The 26118-nt window shown below is 51.7% G+C and overlaps 1 protein-coding gene across 1 annotated transcript; it reads right to left on the bottom strand.

Annotated features, from left to right (window-relative positions):
• On the bottom strand, nucleotides 1–25364 carry LOC122112167 (phospholipid-transporting ATPase IK-like). The gene is made up of 30 exons (XM_042685028.1): nucleotides 25353–25364; nucleotides 24156–24210; nucleotides 22873–22964; nucleotides 21957–22070; nucleotides 21185–21283; nucleotides 20601–20662; nucleotides 19838–19910; nucleotides 19673–19743; nucleotides 19134–19216; nucleotides 18081–18239; nucleotides 17293–17381; nucleotides 14588–14778; nucleotides 14257–14465; nucleotides 14088–14116; nucleotides 13809–13965; nucleotides 13076–13264; nucleotides 12849–12961; nucleotides 11774–11938; nucleotides 11581–11692; nucleotides 10599–10674; nucleotides 10318–10429; nucleotides 9701–10067; nucleotides 9394–9617; nucleotides 8306–8389; nucleotides 6396–6620; nucleotides 6130–6268; nucleotides 5896–6020; nucleotides 3417–4112; nucleotides 477–566; nucleotides 1–252 (listed from the first exon to the last, which is right to left on the bottom strand). Exons 1-30 carry the CDS (start codon nucleotides 25362–25364, stop codon nucleotides 1–3), a joined length of 4464 nt encoding a protein of 1487 aa, XP_042540962.1.
• Nucleotides 25365–26118: the final 754 nt, after the last annotated feature.

Below are 26118 nucleotides of genomic sequence, written 5' to 3'. Positions count from 1 at the left end.
CTAGGCCGGGCCTCCCTCTCCTCTCCGCTCCTGGGCGATGCTCTGGGCCCGGAGGTCGCAGGAATCCGGGTAGTCCTGCGTTAGCGCTGTGCGCCCCAGCGAGCGAGCGCACGCCTGCCTTTCGACCTTGGTTTCCTCGTCGGCCGAGCGTCCACCTCCCTTACTTAATCTCGGCTTTCTCTCGAGTTCCAGGGCAGACTTAGGTCGTTCCTTTTCTTTGTTGCCCTCCGTGCAAGGCGAGGACCCCGGCTCCTGGCCGTGTGTTGGGCTGGGGGCGCGGTGGAAACGTCTCCCTTCCCTTTTGCCTGTCTCCGCGGCCTTTTCCTCTTTCTTTTCTCCCTCGTTCCTTTTTCTTTCATGCAATTGTTTCCAAAATAGACGTGGCAGCCGAGCAAACCAGCACGGTCCCTTCGGGATGGCTGTCGGGAAGAAGTGCGTTGAGGAGCACGGGGAGTGTCCCCTCTTGGGGGAGTCACCGAGGAAAGTGCGATCTTGGCGTCCATTTTGTGCAACCAGCGTCGCCTATCGGGAAGGACGTGTAACTGCACCCTGATGTTCTTCCGGTGCTGGGGGGGGGGGGGGGTGGAAGGGGAAGGGGGAGCGCTTTGGCAGCTCTTCCAGTTTCAGAACTATGCTCCCTGCATGCAGGATGCTGCGCTCTGTGCCAACCGCCCCTGTCCCAGAAGCCAGACTCTCACTGATTTAGGCGACCCCCACTCCACCCCAGAGTGGTGGGTTTGGCAGGAGAGGTGACACCTAGACATCTGCCAGGAGTGAGTTCATAGCACTTTCTGCTGCAGAAGTGAAGTTAGAAAGAGAATAACTTAGATCTCTCTCTCTCTCTTTCTCTCTCTCTCTCTCTCTCTCTCTCTCTCTCTCTCTCTCTCTCTCTCTCTCTCTCTCTCCTTGTGAGGCTTGAACTTAGGGTCTGGGCATGGTCCCTGAGCTTTTTCGCTTAAGACTGGCAATGTACCACTGAGCCACAGTACCACTTCTGGTTTTCTGGTGGTTAATTGGAGGGAAGAGTCTCACTTTCTTGCCCTAGGTGGCTTTGAACCACGATCCTCAGATCCCAGCCTCCTGAGTGGCTAGGATTACAGGTGTTACAGGTGTGAGTCACTGGTGACCAGCTTCAAATATCCAAGTGCTGATGAACATTTGTTCATCTTCAGATCTCAGCCTCCTGAGGAGCTAGGATTATGGGTGTGAGCCACTGGCACCCAGGCCTCTTTAAAAAAATTTAAAATCATTTATTACTCATTTAATTGTCTCATTTAATAAATATATGCCCTGTTAATGGCACTCTATTCTTTTGCTTTTTTTTTTTTTTTTTGGTCAGTCATGGGGCTTGAACTCTGGACCTGTGCACTTGAGCTCAAGGACTAGTATTCTACCACTTGAGCCACAGCACCACTTCCAGCTTTCTGGTGGTTAATTGAATATGAGTCGCATGGACTTTCCTGCCTGGGTTAACTTTGAACCACAGTCCTCAGATCTCAGCTGCCTGAATGGCTAGGATTGCAGGCATGTGCCACTGGCACCTGGCTGCTTTTTTCTTTCTGTGCCAGTCCTGGGGCTTGAATTAAGGGACTGGGCACTGTCTGAGCTTTTTTACTCAAGTCTGGCACTCTACCACTTGAGTAACAGCTCCACTTCTGGCTTTTCTGTTGCTTACTTGAAGATAAGAATCTCACAGCCCAGGTTCGCTTTGAACCACGATCCTCAGATCTCAGCTTCCCGAGTAGCTAGGATTATAGGCATGAGCCACTAGTGCCTGGCAAGAGTCCCTTTTCTTTTCTTTCTTTTTTTTTTTGTCAGTCGTGGGGCTTGAACTCTGGGCTTGGGCGCTATCCCTGCACTCTTCAGCTCAAGGCTAGTACTCTACCATTTGAGCTACAGCGCCACTTCCGTTTTCTAGTGATTTATTGGAGATAAGAGTCTCACAGACTTTCCTGCCCGGGCTGGCTTTGAACCATGATCCTCAGATCTCAGACTCCTGAGTAGCTAGGATTACAGGCATGAGCCACTTGAGTCCCTTTTCTAATGAGAACTGGAAAGTAGGGCTGTTTTTTTTTTTCTCTTTGGGACATTGAAAGTCCCTTGTCCCCAATATATGAGACCTGTCTTGCCTTCTGTCAGCCAACTGGCATGAAAGTTCAAAAGAAAACCATCACCATTGTTCACCACTGCAGTGCTAGGTCTATATATTTTTGAAAACTATTTTCTAGTCATTTACCTGGCATGTGTGTTGGCTGACAGGAGACGATTCTAGCAGGGGAAGCAAGGGGGCTTCTCCACTCTGCCCTCAGGGAGGGAGGCAGGGGAGAGAGCCAAGAGGGACTTTCTCCCTCCTTGCTCTTGTCTGTTCTTTGAAAATCAGAAGCTTGGCCCTCAGAGCACACCTTGTCAGAACCTGCTTCTGAGATGATCCTGACTATTGCTCATTTGAGGAGAGGAAACCCGGTGGCGGAAGGTGCTAGATGATGCCAGCATTGGAACATATGCACCTCCCAGGGAAGGACCCAGGGGCGAGAGGAGGGTGGCCAAGGATCTTAGGCAAAGCCTGGGCATTCAGCCCACACCTGTCTCACCAACAATGAAGAAAAAGAGCTTTCTTTGCAAGTGTCACCAGACTACCTTTAAAAACCAGAAAAACTGAGATCTGAAGATTGCCATTTAAAGCTAGAGAAGGGCAGGAAAGTCTATGAGATTCTTATCTCCAATAAACTATCCAGAAAGAGCTGGAAGTGGCTCTAGTGGTAGAGTGCTAGCCTTGAGCACAGAGAGCCTCAGAGACAATGCCCAGACCCTGAGTTCAAGCCCCAGGACCAGCACAAGCCAACAAATGATGGGGAAACAAAACAAAACAAAACATTTTGCTTGGCTTCCACTAAAAGAAGTATAGGAAAACACCCAGGCACTGGTGGCTCACACGTGTAATCCTAGTAACTCAGGAGGTTGAGCTGTGAGGATTGCAGTTCAAAGTCAGCCTGGGCAGAAAAGATACTGTTATGTCCAGTTAATCAGCCAGAAGTAGAGTTGTGACTCAAGTGGCAGAGCACCAGCCTTGAATGGAAAGATTTAAGGGATAGCCCTAGGCCTTGAGTTCAAGCCCCAGTACTAGCGCGTGTGTGCACGCAGGAAAGAGTGAGCCCAAAGAAACCCTGTGGTGAGGTGGAGTCTGGTTTATTAGTGCAAACTGAGGCTGCGGAGCCTCATCTTTGCAGGGGGGGGGCTCCTGCTTCCCGATTGGCTTTTACCGGGCAATGGCTGCTGCTCTGGAGGGTGGGAGGGGCTGGGGGTGGGGTGGGTGGCCACACTACTCAGTTGGGTGGGCATGGATCATCCACAGCTTAGGTAGACGCCCCACCCATGGATGAGGACGATTTCCTCTCCGTGGGCGAGGTCCCCCCTACCAGGGGCTCCTCATCCACACTTGGTGGGAGCGTCTTCGGTGGGGCTGTGTGGGTCAGCCTGGGAAGGGACTCGGCGTCCTCCCCGAGGGGGTGGGTTTCCTTTTGCCAGTTCTTCCAGAATGGTGTCCAGGACTGTGACCTCCCTTCCAAGGAGTCTGGCTGGCTCTCCCACGTTTGGAAGGGCGGCTCTGACGGGCTGACCAAGCGCCAGTCCTCCGCCAGCGACGGCTGGCTTCCTGGCGGCGAGGACATCTTCTGGGAGGACCTGGAGGGCATGCTTATGGTGGTGGGCGACCTGCTGGGTCTCGATGCCTGGCTTTCCGAGTACAGCACGGACGGAGTGCTCGCGGTCACGGAGGAGCTCTGGGCGGAGAAGGCAGCCCGGTCCTCGGCCAGGTCCTTGGCCGTGTGGTGGCGACTCCTCCGCAGCCAGGAGGAGGTCTTCCTGGGGAGCCAGAGCGACCTCTTGCGGCCGGTGGACGGCTCCTCCTCTTCCCCCTCGGACGGGATCGGGGAGGCGTACAGCGGCTCGCTGGGGGCCTCGTGAGGCCTGCGCAGGATCGTGCCGTGCGTGATGAGATCGGCGTAGCCCTCGTGGTGGGAAAAGGCATAGCTGGAGCGCCGGGCCCGGGACTCCCGGGGTAAATAAGGCACGGCCTCCACGCCCAGGACTTCCTCCTTTGGGACCTCTTCTTCCTGCACAGCAGAGGGGGACAGGGTGAGGGGTTGGGGGGGGGGTCACCCTCCTGCACTCTGCTGACCGGGCTCAGGGCTCAGGTTAACCTGCTTCTTCCCGGGGAGGGCCCAGCAAAGCCTTGGGCCCCCTGCCCATTGGTCAGATTGGGTCAGAAGACCCAAGTTGAGCCAACCTGAGTCCTGAACCTGATTTTGGGTCAGCCAATCAAATTCTTTTTTTTGTCTTTGTTCTGGGACCTCATTCTAGATAGGCCAATTAAAATCCTTCCCTGGGCATTTTGGGCACCTTCTGTTGGCAAAGCCAGAAGTAACCCTGGGACCCTCTGTGTCTTGCGTGGTAGGAAGGTGGCAGGAGCCGAGGCAGGGAGGAATAATAAATAGAAGTAGCAGAGGCCTCTGGTGAAATACTGGTACACTATTTCAGTCACTGTTCTGAGCTGTCCAAGCCAGCTCTTATGTTATTTTGGTGCCAACACTGGGGCTTGAACTGGGTGCCAGTGAGTGCTGTCCCTTAGCTTTTTCAATCAAGGCTGGCACTCTGGTCACAGGCCTACATCTGGATTTGTTTATTTATTTATTTGCTGGTTAATTGAAGATCAGAGTCTCATGGACTTTTCTGTCCAGGCTGGCTTTGAACTTCAATCCTCAGATTGAAGCTAGGATTGTAGGTGTGAGACGAGCACATGGCTAGTTGCCCCTTGTCCTTCTATATTTTGATTAAATGACCTAGTAAACAAACCCTTTATTCATTGTGATAAAAAAAAATACATGATATAACAAGGCCTGGAAGCATACACCTAAAATCCCAGCACTCAAGGGACTAAGACAGGAGGATCATGAGTTCAAGGCCAGCCTGGGCCACATGGCAAGGCCTTCTCAGACCACAAATCTAAAATTTTAAATGCATGATGTAAAATTCACCTTCTTAAACCTGCTGAAGACCACATTTCAGTGACATTAAACAAATTAGTATGGTTATGTAGTCATCATCGCTATCAATTTCTAGAATATTCTGGAAAACTAGCAGTCTGCCTTCCTTAAACCTTGGTTCTCATCTCTTTGCCAGCTACTCCTGACATCCACAAATCTACTTCTTGCCCCTGAATTTGACTGTTGTGGCATGATACAGTGTGTGACCGGGTCTCACTGACCATGGTGTAAGGTCAGAGACCATTCCTGCCAGGTGCCGATGGCTCATCACGCCTGTAATCCTAGCTACTCAGGAGGCTGAGAACTGAGAATCAGGGTTTGAAGCCATCCTGGGCAGGAAAGCTGGTGAGACTTAACTCCCATTTAACTCCCAAAAAGCTGAAAGTGGAACTGTGGCTCAAATGGTAGAGTGCCAGTCTTGAGCAAAAAAGCTCAGGGGACAGTGCTTAGGCTGAGTTCAAGTCTCAGAGCCAGGAGGGAGTTTGGGGGGTGTGGGGGGATTCCTGCTCATGGCTGAGCAGCACTCCAGAGTATGGGTGAACCATGCTGGGTCTCCCTTTGTCCACCTAGTGCATGTGCTGTTTCTATGTATTTCCAAGTCCCCTTTGTGCCTAGACCATTTCAGGTGGTTTCTTTCACTCTCAACCCCTGAATAACTCTAGGTGGGATCTGATGGTACCTATATGTGAATGCAGGTTGGTCCATTGTGCAAAGTCCTTCCTTGGGAAGTCTGCCCCTCCCCCCATCAGAGCACTCCTAGGGTGTCAGAGAACAGCATATGAAGGCTCTAAGTGGCTGATGGAGTCCTAGGGAGTTAGGGAAGAACCTAGGCCCAGCCCTACCTCACCTTGACCTTAGGGCGCAGCTGTCTGAGTAGCTGGATAACCCGGAAGGCCAGGACAAACAATGTGTTCAAAGTCACATTCAGCAGTATCACCAACAGGCCATGGAGCTGGGTCAGAGCATTGTAGTCAGCATCTGGGCACAGAATGAGACATGGCCGGGACTTTGTCTGCTTTTCCTTCCCCTCAACCTCCCAAACACAAACCCCTCCCCCTCAGGATTTGCTGGGTGACTATTGGCTCACAGAGAAATGGGAATGTCTTTGGAGCAATCTTGTAGAGCCAGAAGCTCTGGGTAAGACTGGTGAGGACTGCATAGGAGCCGAGGCTGAGCAGAATACATGCCACACAGATAATAGTCCAGTACTTGATGATCAGGATGGCCTGGTAGGCAAGGGAGGGAAGGCTCAGTGTGCTTTGGGACAAGCTCAGTTTCAAGAAAGGCACCTGTTGGGTCCCTCCTTCAAGCAGAGGTAAGTAGAGATCAAGCCATTCATGGCAACTTTCTTACCTCTATGGTGATGGACAGCAAACCTGACAAGGCCACAAGCACTGCAAAGGATTGGTAGTCACTGGGACTGTCTTGGCTGGCCAGGAGCGTTATGATGAAGTTGATCATGGATGTGACGAGGCCATGGGAAATGGCTTGAAAAAAGACCCCATAGTTGAAGAGTGCATCTTTCTGGCCCATCATGTACAGCTGGGGCATACTCAGGCTCTGTTCTGCACTCACATCCTATGGATAAAAAACAGAAGGCTTGCTCTTGGGATTAAGAACAAGGTATGGGGCAGGACCTCAGAAGGGTCTGGCCACTCCTGGCATGTGACAATTGGAGTTCAAGTAAGATGCAATGAAGTGGGTTTCAAAGAATTCTGGGGTTCAGTTGGTTGGCCATGTGGTTGTGCTTAGGATGCCACTGAACTGTGCCCTTGAGAATGGATTAGATGGAGAATTTGTCAAGGCAGCTGGCCTTGGGATCCACAGGCTCTGTGGGCCTAGAGTTAATCAACCACAGGGGGGACATAGCTGGGAACAAAAATGTCTCTATCCTGAATGTGTCCAGATGTTTTCTTGTCATCATTCTCTATATACTACGATATAAAAATGATGCGTGCAGCATCTGCATCATCATCTAGGGATGACATCAACATCTACAAGAGGATTCGTGCAGGTTCCATACAAACATGACACCATTCTGTAGAAAGGACTTGAATAGCTGAAGGTCTTGGGGTCAGCTGGGATCTTGAGATCATGCCTGAAGGATCCTGGATGATTGTTTATATTTTATCATCATTAAAAAATTTAAGGGCCAGGCTGGATGCTGGTGGCTCATGCCTGTAATCCTAGCTACTTAGGAGGTTGAGATCTGAGGATTGAGGTTCAAAACCAGCCCAGGCAGGAACATCCTTGAAACTCTTATCTCCAATTAACCACCAGAAAACTAGAAGTGGCACTGTGGCTCAAGTGGTAGAGTGCTAGCCTTGAGCTGATGAGCTCAGGGACAGTGCCCAGGCCTAGAGTTCAAGCCCCATGGCCGACCAAAAAAAAATTAAGGATGTTTGGTGTCATGATATATGCCTATAATCCCAGCACTTGGGAGGCTGAGTCAAGAGGATAACTAGTTCCAGGTCAGCCTAGGCTATATTGTAAAGTAAAGTTTAAAAAGTAAAGTCAAAGTAAAGTTTAAAAAGAAACAGCAAGAGGGCTGGGAAGGTGGCTCAGTGGTAGAGTGCTTGCCTTGCATGCATGAGACCCTGGGTTCGATTCCTCAGCACCACATAAACAGAAAAAGCCAGAAGTGGTGCTGTGGCTAAAGTAGTAGAGTGCTAGCCTGGAGCTGAAGAGGTGAGGGACAGCGCCCAGGCCCAGAGTTCAGCCCCACGACCGGCAAAAAAAAAGAAACAGCGAGAAATATAGCTCAGTGCAAAGAGTCCTTATCTAGCATGTGTCCAGTGATGAAAAAAAAATATATGTGCTTAGCACTATAGCATGTGTTTTCGCATGCACAAGGTCAGATATTGCACTCCTAGTATTACTAAAATCAAAAAAATTAAAAACATGGACAGCAATGTAAACTCTAGCTTCTCCAGTGCAGAACGTTCTGTGGATTACATAGGTAGAGATTGTCATTGCCAGGAGCGGGCAAGACAAAAACAGAATCCCCCTCCCCCCAGTCTGATGTTCTCTCCCCATTACAGATGTGTAGGCCGAGGATTTGGGTCGCTGGGTGTGTGGCTTCCACAGATAGGAGAAGCTGGCTGGCAAGAGGGCCCCTCAGAATGCCCTCCATGAGATGCTCTAGTGGGAACAGATAACTTACAGGACACAGGGAGAGAGGGGCTGGACTGCACTGTAGCTGGACTTCACACCTGCCCAGGAAGGAGGCCAGGCTACCCCCCCCCCCCCCCACCGCGGCTCACCTGCTCAAACAGCCCCATATAGAGGACCGGGAGGGTGGTGTAGAACATATTGGTGAAGGACAGGAACCAACCTTCATACAGGGGCTGTGCACAAAGAGAGAAGGGCACACATACAACTTTCAGAGGCTCAGAGGCAGAGGGGTGCAAATGAATCTCTACTCATGGTCTCTGCCAAGCTGGCCAGGGACCTAAGAAGGGTCCTAGGCGGCCAGGAAGTCACCTTACAATCAACATTGGGACTAAGCCTGAGGTTGCATGAAGTGGATTTCTAGAAGGACTGGAAGATTGGAAAAACAAAAGGGGGGCGGTGCACAGACTCCCTGTCTATTTCTTTAAAAAATGGCACCTCCACCAAGTGTTTGTGGTAACTAGAGGGCTTAATAAGGAGCTGTAGGTGGGAAATGGCTTGTGAGAATGTTCCAGATCACCCTAGAGCCCTATCCACCTAGACTGAGAGCACTCTTGATAGGTAAAGGGCTGGAAAAGACCTATGGCTGGTGGCCCCAACTCTCCTCCCCATTCCAGAACCATCTCACTATTGAAAGCACTTAGGGATGGAGTTGGGGAAGGCCTGGCTGAGACTGTGCTGCCCTGGGGGTGAACTGGAAGGTTCTAATATAGGCTCAGGGTGAGCTGGACGTACACAGAGAGGACACATGAAGTGAGAGATGACACTGGTAAACACAGATACCAGAGAAGACTGACATGGACAGAGATAGATGAAAGATTTATCCAAAAACATAGATGATACATATCATCTCTCAGTTTCCTGAGTAGCTAGGATTACAGGTGCAACTACTCATGGGTACCTGGCTAAGATTCTATGCTTTAGTGAACCCCACTGCTCATAGGCAGCAACAGCAGTGCGACTTTCTACCCAGTGGGTAGAAACTCAGACTTCTCTCAAAAAAAAAAATACATATATATATATTTTGGAGCTCAGATCCTCCTGCCTCCAACTTCACAGTGCTGGGATTATTGGCATGCACTACCACTCCGGGCTTGATCCACCATGTTGTAAGTGTATTCACAACTGCTCCTCTTGGCCGCTGTGGGAAGGAATCTAGATGTTCCCCCTCACCAAGTACCTGAGCTGTGAAGCCGTTGTAGAAGGAGAACCAGATCTGGGCCATCATGCAGGCCACTGTCTTGTAGAAGAAGAAGCTCAAGAACTTGGAGACCCGCATGTAGGACCAGCGACCATGAACCAGCAGCAATCGCTGCAGGAAACAGAACTGGGCCAGCATGTAGTCACTGTTCTGCACCGCCTGCATCCCCTCCTGACCCATCAGCCCCACGCCGATGTCTGCAGCTGCGGGACAAATACATCAAATTGGCCCTGGAAGTGGTCCCTGGCTCATTCCTCCCTCCACCTGGCTGCCTGTTGTCACGCACTCTTGATCATGTTGACATCATTGGCTCCATCCCCAATGGCCAGAGTCACCACTTGTTGGTATTTCTTGACCAGCCCCACCACCAGGGCCTTCTGCTTGGGTGTCATCCGACAGCAGATGACTGCTTGGCACCTAGAGGCCAGCTCCACGAAGGCCCGCTCCCGCCACATCTCGAAGTTCTCATTGGTATTCAAGACTTTGGTAGACAGTGGGTCCTGCGAGGTCCCTAGATTCTGAAATAAGTGAGATATCCGCCTGGCCCGTGGGAAGTTCTTCCTCATCTGGCGTGGTTCCTGCCAAACTTCGTTCACTTCCTCCACATCAGTCAGGGCCTGAGGCTTCTGGTGCAAAGAGAACATCAGCTGGTCCTGGACAGCAGGGAGGAGGGCTACGTCATTTCGATTACACCTCCTTCACTGACTTCATTCAGTGGGGGCTCTTCCTTGGGACCTCTCTCTTCTGCCTGGATTTGACAACATCTCTCCTGTTACCTGGCCTTTTTGGGTCTAATCTGGTGGTATCTGTACTTGAAGCTGTAGTAGACCACCTTCCCAGACCCCCTGATGATCTGCTGCTGCCCCTCCCAGGACCTCTCCACACCAAGGACTGGATACTGACCAGAAAGTCCCCAGAAATAACCATGGCCATGTTGATCTGCGGCAGAATCTTCAGGTTGCCTTTGGAGGTCTGCAGCTTGCTGACATTCTCCCAGTAGATCTCCAAAATGCGTCTGAGTGGCAGTGGGAGGCTTGAGTTTTCCAACCCTCCCCTCTCCAGCAAAGCCTAGTTTTCTCCTCTATTGGAGAGGCAGTCAGGCCTTCTGAAAGTCCAGCCAGGCAGACCCAAGGACAGTCCCACCAGCCATGGGCACCCTGACTCTTTGCCCACTGCCTGCTTACTTTATCTCCTTGTCTTCCAGAATGAGCATGTTCTCCTCCAGCAGCTGGCAGGCAAACCCAATGTTTAACGCAGTCTCTGTAAAAGAGCCCTACTCAGAGCCTCCCCAGCCCTGTCTGGTTGCCACAGCCATCCCACTTGATGTCCCTCCCCCCCCCCCCAGCATTCCTGGCCAATTGCAAGCAGTAGCACAGGCCCCCTAGCCATTGATGATTGGTTCAGAGCAGGATACGTCATTCAGTTCAGCCAATGAAAACAGGCAGTGAGACTTTGGCTGCAGCTCTAAGCAAATCAGGAATGGCTGGCTGCTTGTTGGCCTGCTAAGTGTGGGATAGCTTAGGGGAGGTCAGTTTGAACCCCGGATCTTTACACATATCATGCCAGATGGCCCATTGTGCTTTTTAGGAGCCCTGAAAATGTCTTAATTTTCTTCAAAATCGGAAGGACACACAATATAATTCAGGCTCAATATTTATATAATGGAACAAAATGTCAATATAATACATAATACACAATGACTGTTATATACCTATGTGTATATGTATGTGTGAATGTGTATATATGTGTGTGTATATATGTGTATATATATGTATCCACACATTTGGGTTTTTGTATGTATATACTTGAAGTGTATACATATCCTAGTCTAGCTCCCAGTGAAGGCACATATCATCTTTTCCCCTACCACAAGAGGGATTTTAGAAAGCCAGAGGCGAGCTTGTTTAGTGGCAGCCAGTAGAGCTCCTGTAGAAGGAGCTGGAAGGGCTCCCAGCAGATGCCCACTCGGGGGTGGGGTGGGGATGGTAAGGGTCCTACTTTGAAGAGATACTTTGAGGACTAAATTCTCTCTCTGCAGAGTGCGTGGATTGTGGATGAGGGTTTCCAATGGTCTTTCCCAGGGCAATGTTTGACCCACACTCATGGGACAGACAGGCAGACAGGGTGGAACACTGGCGACAGTGTGGCCAGGGGCCGGAGACCCACCTCGCTTGTCCCCTGTGAGCACCCACACTTTGATGTTCGCTCTCTTCAAACTGCTGATGGCTTCCGAAACATGGTCCTGGAGTTTGTCCTCAATGGCTGTGACTCCCAGCAGCTGGGGGAAGGAGGGGGTTGCAGGGACTCCCTGGAACCAGACTGCAGGGCCTCCCCGCAGGTCCCCAGGTGACTGCCCCACCTGGAGGTTCTGCTCCATTTTGTCGTACACCTGGTGCAGGGCCTGGGCCCGGTTCTGTAGCAGGAGGGTGGCCTCATGGTGCTGGCTTTCCCATTCCTCGTAGTCGTCTTCATCAATCTCCTTGTACGCTAGGCACAGGGTCCGTAGGGTCTGCTCTGCGAAGGCCTGCGGTGGCCAGAGCAGTCACTACTCTGTTCTCCATTCTGTCTCCCTCTTGTGGATGGCCCAAGCTGCCTAGAGCGATCATCTCCTTTCTCAAGGCTGCCTCTAACTTGCCCTCTCCTCTTCTGGGCAGCTGGTCCCAAACTTCTGCCCTAGGTCACTAAAGGCAGACCCAGAGTACACTCACCTTGAGGATGACCTAGGGCCAATAAGGGGTGCGGTCTCTGTAATGGGGACCCCTGAAGTTGAAGGAGACTATGACGGGCAGGAGGTTGGACTTGCAAGGCACAACGGGGCTCCATGGGTATCAAGAACTTCACAGTGGCCTCAGTTTACCCAACTAGGGAGTGGTCCATCCATTTTGCTGAACTCCTAAAGCCTGGATCTTGGTGACCAGATACTTGGCTCCACCAGAGAAGGACTCCCCAAGGACCCTCAGGAAAGCCCTTGGGAGTGACTGGTGTGTGTGTGTGTGTGTGTGTGTGTGTGTGTGTGTGTGTGTGTGTATGTGGGGGCATGGATATCTCCAGCACTGCAGGCTCAGGGCTGGGCTGGAGGGAAGAGGTTTAGAGAGTGGTCCCTGCAGATGGTGTCCTTTGAGTAGGCTTCAAAGACCAAACTGTTATGAATGATGAAAGTACTTGCAGGGCCATGTATGCCAAGGCTCTAAAGTACCAATGAACACCAGGGGTGGGAGAATGGCAGGGCAGAAACTGGGATCCTGAAGGGTCAAAGGACAGACTACTTCATCTCTGTGTAGGCATGAGAGGTGAGAGGGAAGGCAGGGCTTTGGGCAGTGTACAACCTATACAACCTGGCCGCTTCAGGTGTGTGGAGCCGTTCCTCTCAATACTCCCTTCCTGCATCCTCTTTCTTCTGTCCCTACACACACATATGAGTGCCCAGAACTCACAGCCAAGACTTCCTCTGTGGTCATCTCCATTTCACCCTTCTTGTGCAAGCGCTCCAAGATGACAGTGTCAGCGCCCTTGGTGTAAAGGCAGATGGAACCTTCTGGGTTTCGGACTGTTGGGAAATGGAGAGACCGGGCTACCTCCATACACTCCTTCTCCAGGTCTCCCCCCCTCTCTTGCACCCCCTGCATCCCCAGCCAGGGGTGGGGTTGGGGGTGGTACCCACCCAGCACAGACATCCGCTTGCGAACGCTATTGAAGTCCATCATGGCAAGGACCTGGTAGATGCGCTCCTCCCCCATCTCCATCACCGTGATGGAGTCCTGGGTGCGGGATCTGAACACATAGCCGAAGTTCCGGGCCGCGGTGACCAGCGCCTCCTCATCGGGAGAGGCTGCCTGGTACAATGGCTGATCTGGGGGTGTGCGTGGTGGAGGGGAGGGAGACAGTAAAACACTCTATCCTCCTTCCTCACAGCTGGCTGCCCACAGACCCTTCTGGGTTTGAGGTTACACAGAAGGTCCTGTTCTCCACCTGCTCATCAGAAGGGAGAGACAGGGCCTGAGGGGTTCACAAGCAACTTGGGGGAGGCATGATTCCTGGGGCCTCTCAAGCTTCTTAGTGCATGAAGCCACTTGGGCTCCGGTCTGTATTCTTTCCCCATGTGACATCAGATTCCTGGGGTTCAAACTCCAGGTGAACCTCATCACCCCTATGGCCATACAGCATCTCCCCCAATCCCATGATTGGGCCATTTTGTCTTGGTCCAGGCTTGGATGGCCTGGCCAGCCTGGATGAGGGGGCTTGGGACACCTCCAGGCTGTGACGGGAGCCCAAGAGGCTGAGCTAGGCCTGCCTGGGACCCAGGGGTGTCTTGGGAATGCCCAGGGTTGAGGTGAAGGGAGTGGGTGGGCCACACACACACACACACACACACACACACACACGCACACACACACCGTTTTCTTCCTGGACCATTACAGTGTGGCAGATGGCCAGCAGGCGCCAGAACTCCTGCACCACCCTGTCCTTCTTGTGCCGGACCACGTGTAAGAGCTTCTTGTCATAGAAAAGGAACTTGCCGTCCGCAAATTCATTCCACAGATAGGGATTCTCCTGGAGAGGGGGCTGTGGAGGGGGACAGGATAGGTGGACTATAGGTTGGTCCCCACCTTCTCCTGCCTTCCATCAGGGCAAAGCCTGGGTTGGAGGAGGGTGAGAAGAGGTGGGTGTCTCACCTGTCTGGGTGTCTCCTCATCATCTGGGCCTAGATGAAGGATGCTTCAGGACTTGGCTCCCTAGGGGCTGTCACTCAGGGTCTTCCAGCCCGCCCTTCCCCCCCAAGCTCAGACAAACCAGGCCCCAAGGGAAGGAACGGAGGCAGAGGGGGTAGGCGGGCATCCCCACCGTAGACCTGGCCGTTGATGCAACACTTTTTGAAGGTCATGATGTTCTGCGTGAGCGTGCCGGTCTTGTCTGAGAAGATGTACTGCACCTGGCCCAGTTGGTCCGCGAGGCTGGTGTTGCGTGCCTTGGCGGTTGCGTCCCTCGGCTCGTAGTACATCTGCATGTCCCAGTCGATGAAAAGGCTGTTCCCCAGGTAGACGAACTCGGCCCTGCAAATACGGCTCTCCATACTTTAGCCTGCTCCAGCCCTGTCCGTTGACTAGAGTGGGTGTGTGGAGTGGGGTGGAGGTTTTGAGACATGGGTGCCACCCTAGTAGGGTGCAGGACTCACATGATAAATAAAGCCATGGGGACCATGGTACTGAGCAGGATGAGGAAACTCCAGAAGATTAAGAAGCACTCCGCTATCTCAGACTTCAGGTGGTTGGCAGACACATAGTAGTGCTTCCATTTGAAATCTTTGATGTTGAAACTGAAGCCCAGGGTCAAAAGCAAGGAGATAATCACCAGGGACAGGAAGATCTATAAGTGGACAGGAGAGAGGGAGGTATGGACAGCCAGGTGTGTGTGTGTTTGTGCTGAGCCCCCCAAGGATTTGTCACTGGGATTCACTCATGTAAATGGTCACAGCCAGAGGTTGGGGGTGGGGAACAGTCCCTAGCTATGGCATCATGACTGAGTAGGAGAACAAGGCTGAGGCAGGAAGGGAGTTGGGTGAGAGATACTCTTAGTCTTTGCCAGGTTTCCATGGCTGTTTTTTTTTTTTTTAATTAGGGGGCATAAAAAAGTCAGGAAGATGAGGCAGGAACTAGTGATTCATTCCTGTAATGTTAGCTACTTGGGAGGCTGAGCACAGGAGGGTTGAAGTTCAAGGCCAACCCAGGAAGAAAAGCTCTTAAGACACCTCCTCAACTGAGTTGGATGCGGTGGTATATGCCCATCATCCCAAGCCAGGTGGAAGGGTGAGATCAGAGGTCATGGTTCTAGGCCAGCCTGGGCTGAAAAAGTCCATGAGACTCTGTGCCCAGGGAGGAATCTGGATGTGATGGCTTGTGCCTGTGATCTCCAATAACTTCTGGAAGCCTAAAAGTAGAGAGATTACAGAGCCTGGGCAAGAAACAAGACCCTACACTAAAAATGACAAGTAGAAAAGGGTTGCAGGCATGACTGTGGTATTGGGCCAGTCTAACAAGTGCAAGTCTGTGAATTCAAACACTAGTACTTACGAAAAAATAAATCATGAAGATGATTGTGCAGACTTACAAATGTTTCAGTTTCAGTGTGGTGGAACAGGTGAGCACTTTACTGGTTCAGAAAGCATCAGAATCATTTTTTTTTTTTTTTTTTTTTGTCATTCATGGGGCCTGAACTCTGGGCCTGGGCACTGTCCCTGAGCAATTCAGGTCAAGGCTAGTGCTCTACCCCTTGAGCCACAGTGCCACTTCCAGTGTTTTCTGCTTATGTGATGTTGAGGAATCGAACCCAGGGCCTCATGCATGCAAGGCAAGCGCTCTACCACTGAGCCACCTTCCCAGCCCCTCAAATTATTTCTTTTTGGAGGCTCTGGAGTTTTAAATGAATGAATGACTAGATGGATGGATGGGAGGGTGGGTGGATTGATGGATGTATGAATGGATGGATGGATGGATGGGTGGGTGTGTGGTTAGGACAATGGGTGAATGAATGGATGGATAAATGGGCTTTTTTCTTTCAAGGCAGGTGCTCTGTCGCTTACTCCATGCCTCTAGTTCTTTTTGTTTTGCTTATTTTTGAGATGGGGAGTGGGTTCCTCACTTTTTGTGCTGGTTTCTATGAACTGTGATGTTCCTATTTTATGCTCCTACAATAGATAGAGTGACAGGTGAGCACAAAGTGCCCCAGCTATTGGTTGAGATGGTGTCTCACTCACTTGTTGCCTGGGCTGGCCTCATACTATCAGCCCACCCACCCATCCACCCACCCACCCACCCATCCATCCATCCATCCACCCATCCATCCACCCATCCATCCACCCATCCACCCACCCATCCATCCATCCATCCATCCATCCACCCACCCATCTACCCACCCACCCATCCATCCACCCCCCCACCCACCCATCCATCCATCCATCCATCCACCCACCCACCTACCCACCCATCCATCCATCCACACACCCATCCACCCACCCACACACCCACCCATCCATCCATCCATCCATCCATCCATCCATCCATCCATCCATCCACCCACCCACCCACCCACCCACCCATCCATCCATCCATCCATCCATCCATCCATCCATCCATCCATCCATCCATCCATCCATCCACACACCCACCCACTCACCCACACACCCACCCACTCACCCACACACCCATCCATCCATCCATCCATCCACCCACCCACCCACCCACCCATCTATCCATCCACCCACCCACCCACCCACCCACCCATCCATCCACCCACCCACCCACCCACCTACCCACCCACCCACCTACCCACCCATCCATCCATCTATCCATCCATCCATCCATCTATCCATCCACCCACCCACCCATCCAGCCATCCATCCATCCATCCACCCACCCACCCACCCACCCATCCACCCATCCATCCATCTACCCATCCACGCACCCACCCACCCACGCACCCACGCACCTACCCACCCACCCATTCACTCACCCTCCCACCCCACCCATCCATCCACCCATCCATCTATTTATCCATGCAGGCATGCATCCATCTACCCACCCTTCCATTCATCCATCTAGTCATTCATTTATTTATCCATCTATCCATCCATTCTCTCATCTGTCTGTCTATCCATCCAACTTCCCATTTCAGTCTCCCAAGTAGGATTATAGGCTTGAGCCACAGTGCTCCAGCTTATAAAAATTAAAAAAAAATTAAACAAAGATTCTGGCCTCAAGACCAGCACCAATGATTAGCTTACTGAGGAGGAGGGCAGTTTGGGTTTCTTGCAGTAGTGGAGACCTCCCCTGCCCCTGCTAAGTGGCTCTCCAATAGCTGCAAGACCTCTGGTTGGCTGCTCACCATGGCCACCAGCTTGTTCATGAAGAGGTCGACCTTGGTCCTTTTCAAATGGATTTTACCACAGTTCTTCATGATCTTTGTGTCAACACCTGTAGATTGGCATCTATGTGTCACTCCACCCACCAACCCACCCACCTAGTCTTCACATTTACCCACCTATCTCCTACATACCCCTACTCATCAGCTCACTTATCCATCCATCACACCATATCCACCCATCCATTCCACATATCTACCCACTCATCTACCCACCCATCCACCTATATACATCCATCCACCATCCACTGAACCATCCATTCACCCACCATTCCATAACCTAGCCATCTAACTAACCATCCCATCCATCCATCCATCTTTCCACCCACTACCCATTCACCCATTCCTCTATCCACCTACCCTCCCACCCACCTATTCACTCACCTACTCACCTAGTAGTCACAAATCCATCCATCCACCCTTCCATCTACCTATTCAACCATTCACCAACCCATCAAAACATCCAGTCATCTATCCATTTGCGCATCCACCCATCCACTGAACTTTCTATTTTCTGACCTGGGCCCCTAGAAAGTGGAAAGATGACAAGCTAAAGCTTCACAATCATCACAAAGGTATTGACTCAGCATGGCCATTTCCTTAGAACCTGGAGCCCAAAGACCCCAAGCCACAGGAGCCCATGTCTCTCAAGAGGTTCATGATGGCCATGCTTAGCTTTGGATGACTTCTGTGTTCTCCCCTTGCCCACCCCCACCCAGCAGGAATGGGCTCAGGGGCTGGCGCAGCTGTACCGGCATAAATGACCAGGCCATAGCAGGCTTCCACATTGCGGATCTTATAGCCCCGCAGGAGCATGTTGCCGATGTCCAGCGAATATGTCTTCTTGTTCCATTCCAGGCTTCCCACAAAGTGATGCATCCGGCTGTTGGGCTCCTCACACAGCACAGTGCCTGCGGTCACCTGGGAGTCAGCAGCCATGGCACGGCTGCTGATAGACCCGGCTCCCATGGTTTGCTTCCATGGCAGGTGGAGGTAGCAGCGAGGGTGCCACCTTCCAGGCCTGATCCTGCTCTGGTCCCATAGTACCTTAAATTTGCCCCAGTGGCATCTCCACCCCACTACTTGGCCTCCCCTGCAATACTCCAAATTGTTTTTGTGACCTCAGGATCTTTGTACACATCCTGATTTTCCAAACAGATCTGTCCTGCCCCGTTACCCCCTCCCTTGTGTTCCCATCCTCGAATGTGGCTGGTTATGTCTGTGTGACAGCATCATTAATACCTGTGAGCCTCAGCACATGGCATACAGTGGAAGCTTTGTGAAAATGTGAGGAACGAAGGTAAGAAGGGAGGGCCCTTCAAGAGAGTCTCACGCAGCAACTGCACCTATTGGATGCCATGGCCATCAAACATCCTGACACACTGCCACCAGGTGTTTGCAGCCTCTCTCCTGTTTGAGCAATTGGGTTCTGGGTACAAGCAACACTAAGGCTGCATTTGGTGAGGGTTTAGTCTTGGTGAGGGTCTTGGATAGCTAGCTTTGAGAGGAAAATGCTAAGAGTGCTAAGCAATAGTGCCCAGGCCCTGAATTCAAGGAGAGAGAGGGAGAGAGAGAGAGAGAGAGAGAGAGAGAGAGAGAGAGAGAGAGAGCGCAACTAGCTACAGCAATAAGCTACAGCATATGCTAACTGCATCCACATCACACTCATGAAATGTTTCAGGGTGGAAAATAAGAAACTACAGATGTGTGGGGTGGGAATTCACACCTCTGAAGCATCATGGAAGCCACGAGGGGCAAATGGAGCCAGATGTGTGCCCAGGACTTTCTTTCCCCCTCCCACTCACCCTGGAAGGACTCCATATTTTTGGAGCTGGTCAGTTCCTGGTGGGTGACTGTCAGAGCCTGTTTGAACTTCAAATTCGTCTCCCTGGTGACAAAAGGAGGCAGAAAAGGGGCAGAAAGTGATAAAAAAAAAAAGTGGTCATAGATGAAGCCCTGGTTAGTGTGTGTGTGTGTGTGCCCGCGCACGTGCACACACATGTGTTGGGACTGGGGTTTGAACTCAGGGCCTGGGCATTGTCCTTTAGATTTTTTGCTCAAGGTTTGAACTCTACCCCTTGAGCCATACCTGCACTTCCAGTTTTTTGGAAGTTTATTGGAGATAAGAGTCTCACTGACTTTCCTGCCCCAGTTGGCTTTGAATCTTGATCCTCAGCTCTCAGCCTCCTGAGTAGCTAGGATTTACAGGAGTGAGCCACTGGCGCCTAGCTTCTCTGTTTGATCGTGTTCCCCTACTCTGTGGGCTCTTCCCCACAAAATGCTCATGACAGGAGACTGGAGCCTCACGCTTCATATTCTAGACAAGACAGGTGCCTCAGCTTACCCATCGATGTCAGCTGTTTCCACGTAACACAAGCTGCTGGGCTCCGTGCTTACCAGCAAGAGCAGGTCGGCCTGAATCAAGCAGGGAGGAGACACTATTGTAGTGGGAATGGAAGACAGGGAGGGGAGTCTCTCCCGGGATCCGCACGGCTCAGTACGGACTTACTGGGACGATGCTGTCCTTCTTGAGGCACACCACATCCCCCACGCAGATGTCCTCCCACTTCTTCCACTTGAACCTGCGAGGGCAGGAGTGTGAAGACCTCCCCCCACCCCCCAGGATACCCAACCCCATGGAGAACAAGCAGGGGGTTACCGCGAGGCCCTGCTAGCTCAGTAGCTGCTTCCCCAGTTAGTCTTTTCTAACTTCCTTTTCCCTCTGCAGGGTCCACATCTCTCTGCCAAGTGACTTTTGAAGTCCTCCTGTCCAAGTTCCAGCCGGCCTTTCTCCATTGTCTCCTTTGGATGAACTTACACCTGTAACTCTAGCTACTCAGGAGGCTGAGACTGAGGATCATGGTTAGAAGCCAGCCCTGACAGGAAAGTCATGAGCCTCTTATCGCCAATTAGCCATAAAAAAGCCACAAGTGGAGGTGTGGCTCAAGTAGTAGAGAGCCAACCTTGAGCAAAAAAGGCTAAGGGAGAGGATCTAGGCCCTGAGTTCAAGCACCAGGATGGCCACAACAACACACACACACACACACACACACACACACACACACACACACACACAGAGGTGGAATCAGGTCCTTGGCCTCTTTGTGCTCAACCCAGTGTCTTGATAGACATCATGTGCCTAATAAATGCAGTCCTGGGTCAGAGTTAGGAACATGGGCAGGTGCTGGCCATCCTGCTGGCACCTCTGCCCAGCACTCATTCTCCAGCATGTTCCCCCTGTCCCCCCCCCCCAAGGCTGCCTCTAGTCGTACCTCTTCCTTCTCAAGATCTGGCAAGGCCTGTTGTTGATGGCACGGTCGCTTCTGTGCCGTCCCTGGTCCAATAGAGTGGAATTAGAGAGGTAGCCCTGTCCTCTCTCCCTCTGCTGTCATCCTGGCCAGGTAACTGACCAGCTTCAGACCAGCCACCCCAGTTGACCCTGGGCCTCCCTGGACTGTGGATGCCACTTACCAAGTCCAGGGAACCTGGATGAAGGCTCCAAGCTGACTCCTAGGGGTAGGAAGAAGGAAGGCCCCGCCTCTCCCCTCAAGAGAGTCAGCCATGCCCAGTGGCCACTAAAAACCACATGGCCAACAAGGCCAGAGGCTCCCTGCCCATTCTGGCTGCAGGATAAGGACAGCAGAGAGAAATATGGCCACTGGTGCGGATAGGTGATGGGCAGAGGGCCCCTGCCCACCATGGCTGCAGGACAAAGATGGCACAGCCCACCACAGCTGCCAGGGCTGATATGTGGCCCACTGCCAACTCATGGCCTAGCAGAGCCAGCCTCTCCTGCCAGGCTGGGACCAGAGCTCTGGGACACACCCTTGATCTCATGTCCCCTGAGCCTACTTACGATGTCATCCACTAGATCTCGAATGGCCCGGATGAAGAGGAGACAGACCAGTGGGGCAAAGAGGGTGAACCAGGGCAGAGTGGAGATCTCAGGAATGCTCTGTACAATGAGATCCACTAGTCACCCAGTACTCTCCTCGTCTACACGGCTTCCTTACCCTCTCCCTCTCCCTCTGCACTCTTCCCGGCCATTCTTCAGGTCTGAGTTTCCATCACTCCCTCTAAGAGCCACCTAAGACCACACAGGCTCTTTCCAGACCCCGCTGGTTCCCTAGTCTCCTGCTGGTCTGTTGGACCCTATGCCCCGCCTAGGGCCTGCATACAGGAGGCGCTCCATTCATGCTTAACAGCTCAGGGTTGAGAGCAGAATGGATCACTTTCCCCAGGACAGAAATGGCAAGGGGCCCTGGCACAAGGTTCCCACTGGGAGAAGGAGGAGGGCTCTTACACCCAAACCACACTGACCTCTACCACCCAGATGTCTAGAAATGGCCTGGCAGGTCCTGAGGATCTCTGGTCTCCCCAGTCTGATGACGGTCACATGGGCATGGGCCGAGGAGATTGTGTGGCCAAGACTGTCCCTGTGGGGAGGGGCTGCCTCCCCTTAGCCCAAGCCCCATGGCTGTCCTTATATCCAGAGCATCTCCTGTGCACCAGGGACCAAGGTGGCAGGCACTCAGTCATGTGGCTTAGGAGCCCAGTATTAACAGTTCATTATATAGACAAAGGTGGCTCTAGAAGACTTTCCAAAGGTGTCCCTGCTCCTGCCCTACCTGCAGGATGATGATAATGAGGAAGTAGATGTTGGATGCTCGATGGAACTGCTCATACAGGTTCAGCGGCAGGAAGGTGAAGACGTTGTACTTGGCTGTGCAGATCTTATTGGTCTGGAAGGAGAGCCACCAGCCAACCCGGTGGGGTGCTGTTCAGGTTCAGGATGCCCTGGTGCCAGTCCTCCTGGTCCCAGTCCCACCAGAGAGGCCACAGCTGGCATTAATGAAACAGCCACTGAGCCAGTGTTTACTGAGCACCTGCTGAATGCAAGGCTTTTCCACCAGCACTGAGCAGGGGCCTGCTGCATGCAAAGCCTTCAGCTGGCATTAACTGAACTTGTACTGAGTGGAAAGTCATTGAGCATTGCCACCAGTATTTCCCAGAGCAAGAACCACACAGGAGATGATAGAAGATTGACAAGCTGCAATATTAAGGCTCTATATTAAGTCATTGTGCAATATTAAGGCTCTATATTAAGTCATTGTATCACTCTTTTTTAGCCTTTTTTGCTCAAGGCTACCAATCTACCATTTGAGCCATGCCATCACTCTGGCTTTTCACTGGTTAACTGAAGATGAGAGTTTCACAAATTTATCTGCCTGGACTGGCTTTGAATCTTGATCCTCAGGTGTCAGCTTGCTGAGTAGCTAGGATTACAGGTGTGAGCCAGTGTTGCTGTCTTCTAACTTAAAGTGCATTTGGTAGGAAAAATGAGACCAAAATAGTGACATTGTGGTTACAATGAAAGTGTTAAGGGGATGTCTAGAACAGCCAGAACTCAGGGAGCATTTAAAAAAAAAAGGCTCCTACAATGGGTCCTGGCAGCACTGTGGTGGTGGTGGGCCAGATAGGGAAAGCAGAAGTGGAGATGAGGCCCAGAAGCCCCTTTGCTAGGGAGATGGCCAGGCTACTTACATTGTACTTCTTCTTCCTCCAGCACAGGAAGCGCTTCTCGGTGGATGTGGCGTGGAAGGCATGGTTATTGGCCCTCACCTCCCAGGTGAATGCTGTAGCAAGAGGAGAGCTGAGCACTACTGCGGTACAGAGGACAGACGGACCCCTAACAAGACCTTGGTGCTGGGGATGCCCAATTCACTGCAGGTCATGTTGGACAGCTCCTTTTTTTTTTTTTTTGGTGCCAGTCCTGGGGCTTGAACTCAGGGCTTAGGAAATGCTTCAGATTGTTTTGCTCAAGTCTAGCACTCTACCTCTCTCTCTTTTTTTTTTTTTTTTTTTGGTCCGGTCATAGGGCCTGAACTCTGGTCCTGGGTGCTGTCCCTCAGCTCTTCAGCTCAAGGATAGTGCTTTACTACTTGAGCCACAATGCCACTTCTGGCTTTTTTCTTTTTGCTTATGTGGTGCTAAGGAATCGAACCCAGGGCCTCAGGCATGCAAGGCAAGCACTAGCACTCTACCTCTTGAGCCACAGCTCCACTTCCAATTTTTTTTTTTTTTTGCCAGTTCTGGGGCTTGAACTCCGGGCCTGGGCGCTGTCCCTGAGCTACTTTTGCTCAAGGCTAGTGTTCTACCACTTGAGCCACAGCACCACTTCTGGCTTTTTCTGTGTACGTGGTACTGAAGAATCGATCCCAAGGCTTCATGCATGCTAGGCGAGCACTCTACTACTGAGCCACCTTCCCAACTCCACTTCCTTTTTTTTTGGTGATAAATTGGAGATAAGAGTCTCATGGATTTTCCTGCCTGGGCTAGCTTCATCCTGACCTTCAGATCTCAGCCTCCTGAGATCTCCTCCTGAGCCCCCAGTGCTTGGCTTTGTTGAGCTCTTAACAATCAGGGAGTAAGGTGATGTTGGCGATGGGCAGGTGATGCGTTCCTTGCACTGTGCTTAAGAGGTGCTGGCACATTTGGATCCCAGGGTTAGCTCCACCTCTTCCTCTTGAGCCACTTTGACTCAGGATCAGACACCGGGAAACCCACCAACATCCATTTGTTTAACAGACAGGGTAAACTGAAGGCTGGCAATGGCAACCCAGACATTTTAGGCCTCACATGCCCAGCATGGCAGCCCCATTTCCTATCTGGAGTCTACCATTCAGTGATGGGGGTTTGTAACCACCAGGACTCTGCAAGGCTTGCTGCACAGGCAGGTGAGTGGTACCCAATGGTTGGCCTGCTTTCTCTCTCTCTCTCTCTCCCCCCCCCCCCCCCCCATGGTGTGTCTTGATCCAGGAAGGCACCTGTGTTCTTGTCGTCTTCCTTCTCATAGAAGGCAGTGGTGTCCATATTGGTGCACTGTTGGGGAAGAGAGGCACAAGGTCAAGGTCATACTTGTGGCCCTTGCTTTTGCTGGATGCATGGGCAAATCCCTCTGTTTTTATCCCTAGCAGTGCAATAAAGAAAATTAAATACCACTTTCCGTGTCCATTTGCAGTCCACCCCCCTGAGCTCTGAAGATCTAACCATCAGATATGCATCCTCTCTGCGACACTGTCAAACCCAGAGAGTCCACAATCCCATTCACCAGTGTGCCCAGTTGGTGCTCTGAGGTGGTTTTATCCCTTGGCTCTGATCACCTTCTTTATTTCTCTATTTTTTTTTTTTTTTTGGTCGGTTGGGGGGTCTGAACTCTGGGCCTGGGCGCTGTTCCTCAGCTCTTCAGCTCAAGGCTAGTGCTCTACCATTTGAGCTACAGTGTCACTTCTGGCTTTTTCTGCTTATGTGGTGCTGAGGAATTGAACCCAGAGTGCATACAAGGCAAGCACTCTACCACTGAGCCACCTTCCCAGCCCTTTATCTTATTCATCTGCTGAACCTTGAGCCTCTCCCAGCACCAAGTACTGAAGGTAATTTACTTGTTTTTGTGCAGGTACTGGGGCTTGAATTCAGGGTCTGGACACTTTACCATCATTTTTTTTCTCTCAAGGTTGGAGCTTTACCACGTGAGCCACAGATCTACTTCCAGGTTTTTGCTGGTTAATTAGAGATAAGAATATCAGGGACTTGTATCCTCAGGCTGGCTTTGAATGGTGTTCATCTCATCTCAGCCTCCTGAGTAGCTAGGATTACAGGGATGAGCGACCAGAGCCCAGCTAGGGTTATGACTCATTGGGGTCTCCTGGTGACAGGCCTGGCTTGGAGAGAGCTGTGGTCCTGTGGGGCTGGGGTGAGGGAGCATGGGACAACAGCAAGGGACCTAGGCAAGAAGAACCACTTGGTGGGAGGTGAAATGACTTTGGAGGAGATTTTCAGAGGCTCGGAAGTTTTGTACCACGTTTGCTCCATCTCCCCCCTGAACCTGAAGCCCGAGCGTTTCCCAAGCAGCAGTGATGCAGAGTTCTGGGCATCCCAGGACCAGGAGAGTTGTTTTGGTAGACACCAGGTCCTTCACAGTCCCCTAGCTTGGTCCTTGGCTTCGAGGATCTTTAAGGGGGCACCTCCACCTCCATCTCTGCGCCCTTGGTTCAGGGGGACCCAGAGAAGAAGCACGTGACGTGGAATTGACGTTAGCTGGTACCAACTGGCTTAAAACGCACAGTAGCACGTGCTGGGGCATGGCTAGGGACTTGTCTGCAGAGACAGAGGCTTGCAGGTAGAGATGAGGGGGCGTGGCAGGGCCTCAGGGGGCGGAGCCAGGGAGAAGGTGGGGCCTAGCTTTCAGAAGGTCCAAGATGGACAGGGTGTGGCTTATTTTAGAGTGGGCCAAGGTGAGTGGGCTGGGGGTAGGACCAAGGCAGAAAGCAGGCCTTGTGGAGTTAGGGTACTTATTCCATAAATGATATTTGGTCTCCTATGATGTGCCTGGCCCTGTGATGTCATGTAAAAACTCCAGTAAATAGAGCAGTAAACCAGAGCCTCATAGATTTTATTGGCTACTTCCATTTCCTCTTCTAGTAACTGTCTGGTTTTACCCTGTTGCAGTTTCTACTGAGTTGTTCCTATTCCTCTTAGACTTTTTTTTTTTTGGTCCAGTCATGGGGCCTGAACTCTGGGCCTGGGTGCTGTCCCTCAGCTCTTCAGCTCAAGGCTAGCGCTCTACCACTTGAGCCACAGTGCCACTTCCGGCTTTCTTCTTATGTGGTGCTGAGGAATTGAACCCAGGGCTTCATGCATGCAAGGCAAGCACCATACCACTGAGCTGCCACCTTCCCAGCCCCTCTCTTTGACTTTTTGTAGCTACTGTTTGTAAGAAAACACTTTCTA

The sequence above is a fragment of the Dipodomys spectabilis genome, unplaced genomic scaffold (genome assembly GCF_019054845.1).
Source record: "Dipodomys spectabilis isolate Male_0828 unplaced genomic scaffold, ASM1905484v1 ptg000002l, whole genome shotgun sequence".
Classification (NCBI taxonomy): domain Eukaryota; kingdom Metazoa; phylum Chordata; class Mammalia; order Rodentia; family Heteromyidae; genus Dipodomys; species Dipodomys spectabilis.
This window is presented reverse-complemented; position numbering and strand designations above follow the sequence as displayed.

Bases quoted from the DNA above. Each gene is read 5' to 3' on its own strand.
- LOC122112167 (XM_042685028.1), bottom strand. The intron at 14,466-14,587 runs GTGAGTCCTGCA...CCGTATTTGCAG, and splicing joins CCCATGGCTTTATTTATCAT to GGCCGAGTTCGTCTACCTGG. The intron at 10,068-10,317 runs GTCAGTATCCAG...CCTGCTGTCCAG, and splicing joins TTATTTCTGGGGACTTTCTG to GACCAGCTGATGTTCTCTTT.